General features: G+C 38.2%; 1 protein-coding gene across 44 annotated transcripts in view; it reads right to left on the bottom strand.

Annotated features, from left to right (window-relative positions):
* NRCAM (neuronal cell adhesion molecule) overlaps positions 1-12,008 on the bottom strand; it is a 320,948-nt gene that overhangs the window by 40,499 nt on the left and 268,441 nt on the right. For 33 of the 44 annotated variants that reach the window (XM_055283686.1, XM_055283664.1, XM_055283662.1 and 30 more), the window contains 7 exons: positions 11,009-11,152; positions 8,809-8,920; positions 7,308-7,474; positions 7,070-7,217; positions 4,773-4,897; positions 4,304-4,333; positions 2,700-2,801 (listed from right to left, as the gene is read on the bottom strand). In XM_055283686.1, coding sequence (XP_055139661.1) covers positions 2,700-2,801; positions 4,304-4,333; positions 4,773-4,897; positions 7,070-7,217; positions 7,308-7,474; positions 8,809-8,920; positions 11,009-11,152 — 828 coding nt within the window. The remainder of the gene's footprint in view (positions 1-2,699; positions 2,802-4,303; positions 4,334-4,772; positions 4,898-7,069; positions 7,218-7,307; positions 7,475-8,808; positions 8,921-11,008; positions 11,153-12,008) is intronic. The other 11 variants (XM_055283659.2, XM_055283657.2, XM_055283698.2 and 8 more) reach the window with 1 other exon arrangement.

A 12,008-nucleotide genomic window follows, 5' to 3' on the forward strand; every position in this document is an offset into this window, starting at 1 on the left:
TTGAACCTATAATCTGCCTCAAGCTAATTTCATGTGATGTTTGACAGATGTCACTGTGGTTTTTTAATATCAGAATTTAAAAGTTAAAACTTTAAAATTATTCCAAGGAAGGTACCCCTGTGAATTCACTGAGGTACCACAGGGCACTTCAGTGCACAGTTTGGGAACCATGGTCTTACCCAGTCTCTCTGCTTCCCCTCTTGTTCTTCTATACACTATTTTTAATAGACAAGCCAGAGTTATTCATTCATCACTCCTCTGTTAAAACCCTCCAAGGGCTTTCCCATCTTCACAGTGGCCTACAGGACCTTGCACAATTCCCACTCTACACACCCACCGCCTAACTCTTCACCTCTTTGACCTTCTCTCCTCCCTCACTTTCTCTTTTTCATTTCACTGCAGCCATACTGGCATCCTAGCAGACATGCCCTGTCTTAGGGCCTTTGCTCTTTTCCTTTGCTCTTGCTGGAAAGTTCTTCCCCTAGACAACTGCATAGTGTGCTCACTGACCTCCCTCCCCTGTCTTGATTGACATATTCAAATGTTCTTTTAATGCGGCTTTTCCTATTCACACTATTCACAATTATACCCCTAGCTCCACATCTCTTTCTGCTGATTTGTTTTTTGCATGCCCTAAACACATATAAACACAATCATATGTATTAATAGATATATATGAGTTTGAGTCCTCTAGGGAGCAAAGGCTAAGACAGAATTAGAAGTGCAAGAGGTGGCCGGGCACAGTGGCTCACGCCTGTAATCCCAGCACTTTGGGAGGCCGAGACGGGTGGATCACAAGGTCAGGAGATTGAGACCATTCTGGCTAATACGGTGAAACTCCATCTCTACTAAAAATACAAAAAAAAAAAAAAAAATGTAGCCAGGCATGGTGGCGGGTGCCTGTAGTCCCAGCTACGCGGAAGCTGAGGCAGGAGAATGGCGTGAACACACTGCAAATGGGCACTGCACTCCAGCCTGGGCAACAAAGTGAGACTCTGTTTCAAAAAAAAGAAGTCAAGAGGTCGGTTTGGGAAAATGCCCATGGAAGAAAAACGGGAGAGGAAGCAAGGAAGCCTGAAGGAGGGAAGACCTTCAGACCACAATGCTGGTCTGACATCTGTAACAGGAAGAGGGGGAGGGAAGGAGGAGTGAGTAGGAGGAGCCTTAGACTGCAGTATAGTATAGCTCTGGGATAGTCTCAGCCAGGTCAACCAGGAGCCCAGAGTACAGTCTGCACAGGAGGAGTTCTGCATTAGGCACATGTGACCTCTGGGACCTTTGCTGTGCCCAGTCACTGAAGCACCCCAAGGAGCATGGCCTTATGTGAACTCTGCAATGGAGCCTCAGAGAAGGAGAAGTAGATGGAGGCTGTGGGTTAACACTCCTTACAGCAGGTTCGCTCTTGAAGGTAGATCTGAGTCCTCTGCGTGTGTGTGTATGTTTGTATGTGTGTGTGTGTGTGTGTATATGTTTACATGCAGATATAATGACATTATACTTAATAATGTATTATTAATTTTATCTTATTTATGTCCTCATCTAAAATATAAGCTCCATAACCACAGAGATTTTTGACCATTTTGTTTTAGAACAATGTCTGGCACACAGTAGGCACTCAAAAATATCTGTTGAATGAATGAGTAAATGAATGAAAGAGTAGAAATGCCTTGAAATCTAATGGTATTATTTTAATATAGGAAAAAAGAGTCTCCAAGCCATCTAGCCAGCTAACTCTGGCTAATGTACCCAATGAGCTAGAAGACTGGGCCTGGATGAATTTGTGTTCTGATCAAGGACACTGAACACTCAAGTAGGGAAAAGAGCACCATTAAACAACACAAGATAGAGGAGAGGCTTTTGTTAAATTTTAGTGGAAATATTCTACTTTACCAGAAGGTGCAATAAATCAACACACCTATCTTTTCAGAATCATCTTAGGTAGTCATCAGAAAGGAATTTAGTCTTCCTGCAGTATATGCCTGAAGGTAATAATGTATTTCAGGCACCTGACCTGATTGTGTCTGCCTCTTAAGTATCTCTTTGGTTTTACAATTAAACTTCTAATCTTACCTATAGTCTAATCTTATTATGCTCCTCTAGTATCCTTATGACATTGTCCTTCCTTATCTTATTTCCTAGGCCCTAGGCTTATGTCACCAAGGTGAGAAGCTCACATTGTTGAATGGGCAACTTTGTGGCAGGGGCTAATGGAAAGACAGAGACCTAGGTTGGAAGTTAAGGTAGAACCTGTTATCTACGACCAGTTCTGTTACCAACAGTGGGTTGAAAAGTTACTTTACTCATCAAGTCTCAATTTCCTAATACGAAGACAGAGCTACTCAGCACTTGCTCCTCCTAACCTTTTCTCCCAGAAGAAATGGGCAAAATAAACAATTTAAGGTGTATCTTCCTACATGGTAGATATTTAAAGTGATTTTTATGGAGCTTAAACACAAATGACAGTGTATTTGATTAATCAACATCTTCAGCAATTAAGGGGTGTCCTATTCTAGAAGATGTAACCAGGAATAGTTTCAGCTCTGAAGAGAGGAAGGACATAAATAAATATTTTTGTTCTATCAGTAATGAAGCAGAGAATCCCAGTAAATACCTTTGTGAGGAAATTCAGTTGACTGTTACAAAGTGCTTCAAACATGGCCATTTAGTTGATCGGTAATAGAGCAAATAATACCACATACTTGTAATGGGGCTATTGTTGTCATCGCCTGGGGTCCATGACAGCTGAACACTTTTGTCAAGTTGATCTGTCAGTTCTAAGTCAAAGGGAGGATTTGGGACATCTGTAGACCAAATATACACACATCATGGTCACCCATCCATCTTTAAGAGGCTCTCCTTTACTCGTGATACTATTCACAGAGGGGACATCTTAAAGACACAGCACACTTGATAGTCAATGAGCATGCAACTGAAAGGAAATGTGCACAGCTGAGGCTGCTGGGAACACACGAACACACACAAGATAACCCATCAATGAGTTCTGCTCACTTGTTTTTCAAAGGAAATGAAAGCATTTGTAACCAAACCCAGTGAAGCAGACACATGTGGTTCATCAGCACTCTCAGCATTTCTTCTCATAAACATGAATGGGCACAAACATGAAAAATAATAAGCTTAATTTCTAATACGTGGGAAATAGAGACAGCAACTGCTGAAAAAAGAAATATAGGCAAATAAAAGGTGCTGTTTAAAGAAAATTCAAATGTTCTTTCTAAAAAAATGCTGAATAACAGATTTTGGGGCTCTGAAAGAATATTTATATTTGCGAAAGAATGCTGAAATAGATGCTATGGAGGTAGCCCTCAGCATGCATAAGTGTGTTTACTCCCAGAAGACAACAGTGTGTAGACAGACACATGTTGGGATGAAGGTGTCCTAGAAGCATGTCTGCCTCTTCTAATGGTGCTTCTGAGATCCAGAGAGTTACTGTTCCCCCCAGGCCTTTATTTGACCTTGCTCCTAGGAGTATCTCTGGCTCTTAGGGGACCAGAGACCATAAAATATATGTGCTTTTTTTTTCTTATCAGTCATAAGGCAGTAAATGTCTACAAAGCACAGGTTTTATACTGGATAATTAGATACAATATTAATAATATTGTGCAAAATCAGCTGAGATGCTAAAAATTGATATTTGTATTGATGTACTGAATAAAGATGAAGGTTCTCTAAATAAAAAGATTTCTGGAAATGATTTCTGACTTATTTTCCAGATTCCAAAAAGCCACACAACATGAATGTGCCCCTCCTTTTGGTCTTTCTTGAGTGATCTTTTGTTAACACATGGTGAGTCGGTTTTCTCTGATATAAAAGTTAAATGTTGTTCTAAACATCTATTTTTCCCCATATACATTTCTTGAAAATGGAATCCCAAAACAAGATTTTTCCCAAACAACTTTTAATAAATTGAGGTGAAAGCCTAATTTGTAGAATGATATTAGAAATAGCTTTTTCATTCTGTAAAATGTGGATGATGGCTTTTGAAAAAGCACTATGGTACTTTACAAGTAAATTGCATCAAAGAGGGACTTCTATCAAATGAAGTGATTTTATAATAGCACATGAACTATTTAGAAAGAACTGGCAACGAACTTGGTGAAAAATTTGGGGTTATGATGAAGAAATGATTCATTGTCAGTAAATGGGTGACACAACATAACAACTGACAGAGCCCTTTTCCTTAAGAAACACAATTACATGACACAGAAAAGAAACTTAGGAATATTTTCTGCAAATGTGAAATTGTTTGACAGAAAACAGAGAAAGAAGACTCATATTAGTTTACCGTAAACGGGAGCTGGAGTTGGAGTAGGAGCTAGAAAGGACATTAATATAAAGGATTTTAATCAAAATTAGTAATGGAAAGATACAAGATAGCACAAGATGACAAAGACTGTACATTATTCAAGGTTATAAAATTAAGCCCTATGCTTAGCTGTGAGACACAGCATTGATAAACATGCAGTAACAATTTAGGAAAAAAAGTCTTCAGTTTTAGATACAAGCAGATCATTTCTCCTTATTACAAAAAAGGTTACTAATGTGCATATCCACCATTTCACCCAGTGCTGCTACACAGTATATTTATACTGAAATCATTGCCTCCAAGGCATCTTTCAAAGAAGAAAAACATGGGTATGAACTCAACCATGCATATTAACAAGCAAATATTTGATATTTATAATTTTTATCTTATTTTTTCTTTTCAACAAATGCAGGGAAGCCAGTTGTGCTATTTTTGTTTTCATTCTTACCAACAACGCTAAGCACAGCGCTGGCTGAGACGCTGTCCAGAGTGGTGTTGGCCACACACGTGTAGGTCCCGCTGTCATCATCACTGACATCAGCTACCACTAGATGATCCCTGTCAACAGTGAACCTGTGGATAGAATGCATTCAGAGCAGCTGAAATGGACACGCAGCCATACCCTATAATTGCTTCACTGGCAGGAAAAAAACTGTAAATTTGATAAAGGAGAAAGATGGTAAACATTTTCAAAAGTTAGAGCAAAATACATATCACTTTAAGAATGATTAAAGTTGAAAAACAATGAGAATTAATTAGAATCTTGGGTTAGAAGGGATAAGTCCTCTGGTACAGTATTTTTCAACCAGGCCTCTAGAGCACCGGTCCCCAAACCCTGGGCCAAGAACTGGGTACTGTCCTGTTAGGAACTGGGCTGCAAACGGGACCACTGCTCTAGAGGGTGCGGTAGAAGTTTCCTTAGGCCCCAGGGGAATGGGGCGAGTGAAGCTGAGCTCCGCCTCCTGTCAGATCAGTGGCAGCATTAGATTCTCACAGGAAGGCAAACCCTATTATGAACTGTGCAAGTGAGAGATCTAGATTGTGCTCTCCTTATGACAATCTAATGCCTGATGATCTGTCACTGTATATATTACATGTAATAATATATACATATATATACATATTACAACGTTAATAATAATAGAAATAAAGTGCACAGTAAATGTAATGCACTTGAATCATCCTGAAACCATTGTGCCCCCACCCTGTCCGTGGAAAAATTGTCTTCCATGAAACCAGTCCCTGGTGCCAAAAAGGTTGGGGACTGCTGCTCTAGAGGGAGAGGAAGGAGCTTCCTTAAGTTCCCAGGGGAATGAGGCGAAGAATAGTTCCAGCATTAGCCTTACTAAAGGGCTTTACTAAGGCTTTTGCTGCCAAGAAACATTGGAAAACCACTCATTCAGTTCAATTTCTATCAAAGTATATATTTTAAATACTTTATTATTTACTGCAGAAAATCATGTCATTTTCTTACATGTATAAACTCTTATAGAAGACAGTAAATGCAAAGAATAATAATTTGCTTTATCACTAGAAACAGGAAGATTTAGATGAACAATCTCTCTAAGAGTTTTCTAGAGGGAACTTGGCATGAAAAATTGCTCAATAGATCAAAAAATTAATGTATAGAGAATTCATGTATTATTTTAATGAAACTGCATAAGTCATAAACTGTCTTCTCAGTTAATTTCCAAGTAAAAGCGTCTTAAGCCAACTTAACCTGATGGTCATTTCTTTATGTTTCCTTTTAATCTTTTTTTAAAGACAGGGTCTCACTCTGTCACCCAGGCTGGAGTGCAGTGGTACAGTCATGGCTCACTGCAGTCTCAACCTTCTGGGCTCAGGTAATTCTCCCACCTCAGCCTCCCAGGTAGCTGGGACCACAGGTGTGAGACCACCACACCTTTTCATCTTTATCAACTCAACAAATAAAATTGACTAGTTCAAGCACAAAATTAGATGGAGACTCTAGGCACATAAAAGAGAAGGCCACAGAGTTCTTCTGGGGTCATTAACAAGCAATAGGGCAATATTTAGGCACCGCAACTTTAGGTCAGCTGCAGGTGAACCACAGCAATGATTTCGACCAGAATACAGCATTCCTTCTAATAGAGAGTGAGGCCTATAGCTACTTTGCTAAAACTCACACATTCTACTCTGTACGACTACGTCAAATTGAGGGTCTCATCTGGAAAATGCCATGACCTTTCTTCCATTCTTAACGAAATCTGCAGCATGCTTGGGCTCTTTTAATGCTCTACCTGTTTTTGTTTTTCCTTCCCCTTTCACTGGCTTTAGGTAAAATCAAAAGAAAAACTCCCTATCCAAATAAAAACACGTGTCTTTTAAAATACTGACAAGGATTTGAGCAGTCTTTAGTGATTAAAGAGGTCATATTTCTGCTTATTTGTAGAAAGGTAATGAAAACATCTGTTGAGACTTCGCTGTTCAAGGTATAAAACAATGGATGCTGTCCAAGGCCTGAGGGTTTTTTTCCATCCTGAATTACACAAGAGACCAGCATGCACAGACAGACAAACATTCTCAGGGTCCTATTTCAATCACCTGATACCTTCTTGGGTACATATATTTTACAGTAGGGAGAAAATGCATATCTCTCTATTTTGGAGACAGCAGACTTCAGAAACTAAAAACATCACCATAAGTGACTACACAGTAGACCTTTAGTTCAAGCATAGCTTAAAGAAAGAATGAAGAGAAAGAAAAGAAATCGTCTTCAAATACCTTTCATCACTGGGCAGTTCCCTGTTGTCCTTCAGCCACAGGACAGTGAGGGTTAAGGTGTGATCGTGTTTCACTTTGCATTCAAAGGACACCATGCTGCCCCTTTGCACAACTGCATATTCGGGCTGTTTAACGATCCATGTAGGATCTGAAATGTAAAGTCATTGTTATCCATTTGGCAAAGCTGGAGAATTCGTTCAAAGTCATTTAAAAATTAAACACATTACCTCTGCCTTACCTTTGATTTCTAAGTGAACTTCATTCTTTGCCATCCCTAATTTATTCCTTGCAACACACGTATAAGTTCCCGTACTGTCCTTTTGGGCCACAGGAATTTCCAAAGTTCCATTTTCATGTAAAACATAAATATCTTCATGAAGAGCACTTCCTTTAGCTCCTTTAAACCTTCATTACAGAAATTATCACAATGAGAATCAAAACAATCATATTTTGAAGTCAGACATAAAATGCCATGTTCAAGGTCAACACGACCATGATGAATGTGAAAGTTGCAAGACTAGAAGGATTGTACTTTTGAAAGTATCAACAGGAAAATATTCAGGGGAGAAAAAAGGCATGTATGTCAGAGAGGAGAAGTGAAACGGATGAAACAAACTAAGTGTGAATCTGTTACCTTCACTAGGAAAATCATCTGCATAAGCATCCATTTTTCTTCTCTGGGGTTAAGGCAGGGGCCAGGGGAAATTTTCCTTTAATCTTAACCCTGCATATATTCTGACCTCAGTAGTTGGAATTTAGCACAGCATCTAGGACCTGACAGATGATCAGTAAAGAATGTTCCAGTTTTCTTTCATTCATTCCTTCTGAGCCATTGCTTATCCATCCTAGCCTTGTCTCTTTCAGCTGAAGTAAACAAGCTAGGAGGAGCTAGAGGACTTAAACCTCGGGTGGCATATGAAAGGGGATGGTCTGAAGTGGGGAGTAAAAGAACATTGGAGAGCTTGGCTGGATCCAAGTCGGGAAGATCTGGTGCAAGAAGTACTCAAGAGAAACAATGGTAAGAACAAATTCTGCTTTGGAGCTTATAGAACCCCCCACTATACCACAGGATATTTTATTATCAAGGAATATCCCCTAACTAGTCCCTCCAGCCACTACTCACAAAATCCCAGGGGATGTCCATGGCATTGTGAAACACAGCAGGCTTAAATTTTTAAAAAAATCATTTACATGTAGATCTGTGCTTGATAGAGTGTGCTGCTAAATAGATTATACACATGAAAGTATTTAACATAGAGCCAGTAGTTAATAAATATTTGTGAAATAATGAATGAATTTAATAATTAACAGTGTAGGCCAAGCACGGTGGCTCACACCTATAATCCCAGCACTTTGGGAGGCTGAGGCGGGCAGATAACCTGAGGTTACAAGTTTGAGATTAGCCTGGCCAACATGGTGAAACTCTTTCTCTATTAAAAATACAAAAAATTAGCCAGGTGTGGTGGCAGGCACCTGTAGGCCCAGATACTCTAGAGGCTGAGGCAGGAGATATGCTTGAACCCAGGAGGCAGAGGCTGCAGTGAGCTGTGATTGTGCCACTGCACTCCAGCCTGGGTAATGAAGTGAGACTCTGTCTCAAAAGAAAAAAAAATTAACAGTGTAATGGATTGTGTGGTGCCTTTCCCTGTTTGTCTTTTGAATAAAACCCAACATATGTAGCATATGAAGGCTTTAGCAAACATTTTAAGTACTGAAAAACACACAGAGCTGCTACTTACCACTCGATGGTTGGGAGAGGAGACCCAAAGAAGGCACAGTCTAGTAAAGCAGGCCTGTTTGCAATGACCTGGTAGAGTGTGTTTGCAGGAGTGAGGATTCGTGGTGGCTCGGCTATAAATATTTTTAAAAGGTAAAGTAAATATTAGAATACATTTTAGGACTATAGTTTATTTATTGTATTTTGTTTTAAGGTCATTAAAGTTTATGGTAAAGCACAAGCAACCTATCTTTCTCCTTATGTTCTCTATCAGGCATAATGCTGCCAGTCACTCAAGGCAGAAAAATACATTTTTCCTCCCTCTACCTCCTGCCCTACTTCTTGCCCAGACATCATTTTAGTTGTTGATTTACTGTGAGTCCATTGCAGTCAGGGAATGAGACTTTTGTTTTATCCCCAGCACACTGTCTGGCACAAAAATAACAGCCAAGTATATTTTTGTTGAATGACTCACTCATCATAACCCTAGTGGGTGGGAACGGTGGGGAACACATAAGCTGGCAGAAAAAAGCAGAGTGATGAGTATAATGGCTGAAAAAATGGAACCACAGCAACAAAAACAAAAATAGACAAATGGGATTACACCAAACTAAAAAGCTTGCACAGCCAAGGAGATAGTCAACAGAGTGAAGAGACAACCTATGGAAGGGGAGAAAACATTTGCAAACCATATATCTGGTAAGGGGTTAATACCAAAATATATAAAGAACTCAAATAATTCAACAGTAAGAAAATGAATAACCTGGTTAAAAATGGGCAAGGCATTGGACTAGACAGTTCTCAAAAGAAGATATACAAACGGCCAACAGGCATATGGGAAAATGCCCAATTATCACCAATCACCAGATAAAAGTAAATTAAAACCACAATGAGATATTACATCACACTTATTAGAATGGCTATTATCAAAAAGAGGAGATCTAAGTGTTGGCAAGGATGTAGAGAAAAGGGGACACTTAAACACTGTGGGAGGGAATATAAGTTAGTATAGCCATTATGGAAAATACTATAAAGATTGTTTATACTGTTTATACTCAAAACATTAAAAGTACAACTACCATATGATCCAACAATCCCATTACCGGGTATATATCCAAAGGAAATGAAATCAGTATGTCGAGATATTTGAACTCCCTTGTTCATTGCAGTATTATTCACAATAGCCAAGATATGGAATCAACCTAAGTGCCCACCAATGAATGAATGGAATAAAGAAACTGTGGCATATACACACAATGGAATACTATCCAGCCTCAAAAAAGAAGGAAATTCTATCATTTCCTTCATGGCATTCATGTCGTGACCACATGGATGAACCTGGAGGACGTTATGTTAAGTGAAATAGGCCAGATACAGAAAGACAAACTTGGCATGATCTCCCTTATATGTAAAATCTAAAAATGCCGAACTCATAAAAGTAGAGATGAAAAAGGAACCAGCAGCCAAAAGTGCTTTATCAACATCCATCAATATCGTAACTGCTTAGCTCTTCATAGGATTAGTGACCTTCATTTCAAGCATGAAAGAAAAATACCAAGTATTGGTTGGCTTTCTGATGGTAATTTTGTTTGAAAAGGAAGCATACTAATTTTAAAGGGTTGAAGTATAATTCCCTGGCACCATGAAAACAATTCTCACAAAAATTTTAACAAATGTGGTATTTTGGTAGTTTTGTCTAATATAAGAAATACAATGTTCACATAAGCCAATTATTTGAGAATATGTTTCAGTATATCATACTTTTCAGAATATGTTTTTACAAATAAAACAAATGTACATCTGTGACTTGGATAAAGGCCAAGCATTATGATTCATGTATTAGTTTTTAAAAATCAGAATCATTAAAGTGTTATTCAACTTGTCAATGTCTTACGATGAAGAGCAGTAATTCTCAGTTGCTAACAGCAGACAAATGCTATTTTCCTTTTGAGGGTTTGACACTTAGTCTAACCATCTGTAAGTAGAACAGCTTATTTGACTAGTTCTACAGTGAAGAATTTGCCATTATAAAAACTGTGTTATGGAAGAACATTAAGACTGCAATATTCTTTAGGGCAAGGTTTATGTCTTATCCATCCCTTATAGCTCCAAGTACTGTGCATTGCACATAGTAGATGCTCAATATATTTTTGCTGATTGAACAGAAAATAACAGCAGTCATTAATTTAATTTGCCATGTCTTTAATAAAATGAGAGCTTACCCAGCACATTTACAAATGCGTTTGCCAGTAAATATCCATATTCATTAGAGGCATTGCACTGATATACTGCACTTGATCTTTCTTGAACATTTGAGAAAATAATGGTATCGCCATCTATTTTTCTGCTGGGGTCATCAGGGGCAACTGTTTGGATGTAAAAATAGAAAGTATTTATTCCTATTTGCTTAAAAGATGTATATTAAGCTTGTAAAGTCAGTAGGACATAAATAAAGATTGATCTAAGTATATGCAGTAAGAATAAGAGTAGAATTTAGGCAGAAACCAGAAAATTTTCCTTCTCAGAATTGACTTATATATTAGCAAGGGTATGTGCTCAATATTCATTTAGTCTTAAGTCGATTGATTCTGTAACACCAAGTATTATTTTGAGAGATGCAGAAAAAAAATTCTTACAAGTTTAGGTGAAAATTGCATTACAAATTCAGGAAAACATTGCCGTGTTCAAGAGATTGTGGTTATTTATGAGAAAAAAGTTAATGATCAAGAGGAAATAGCAAAAGCTAGCAAAAAGTATAGAAACACTCCAGCTTGTTCAAACCTGTTCCTTTTAGGAGCCTCTTCTTGACATAAATAAATCAACAAATACATAAACACTATGGGGCTAACAACCAAATGTGAAAATATTTAATTTTCTGCTGTGGATATTCTTGAAGCTGAAGTATAAATAAATTGTGTAAACTATTCTTGAAGACAATGTTTTCAGTTAAATCTCTCAAGTACTTAAACATTAGGAACAGGCTTGATTGATCCTTACTGAAGTGGAATAGAACTGGCTGGGTAACATAATATGTGAGGATTTAGTCCTGGGCATGCCCAGCAATTTGGAACTTCTGTGAGATTGGAGATGAATTCCTTTCTGTGAATGATACACTTTAGTCTTTGAGCTTATATTGCTTTAGAATTACACTAAGAGGGATTTAGGTCTCTGTCTCAGCACAGTGATGGAAATCAAAACTAAATAACAGCACCTTTTCTCTTA

This window comes from Symphalangus syndactylus, chromosome 6 (assembly GCF_028878055.3).
Source record: "Symphalangus syndactylus isolate Jambi chromosome 6, NHGRI_mSymSyn1-v2.1_pri, whole genome shotgun sequence".
In the NCBI taxonomy this organism is placed as follows: Eukaryota; Metazoa; Chordata; class Mammalia; order Primates; family Hylobatidae; genus Symphalangus; species Symphalangus syndactylus.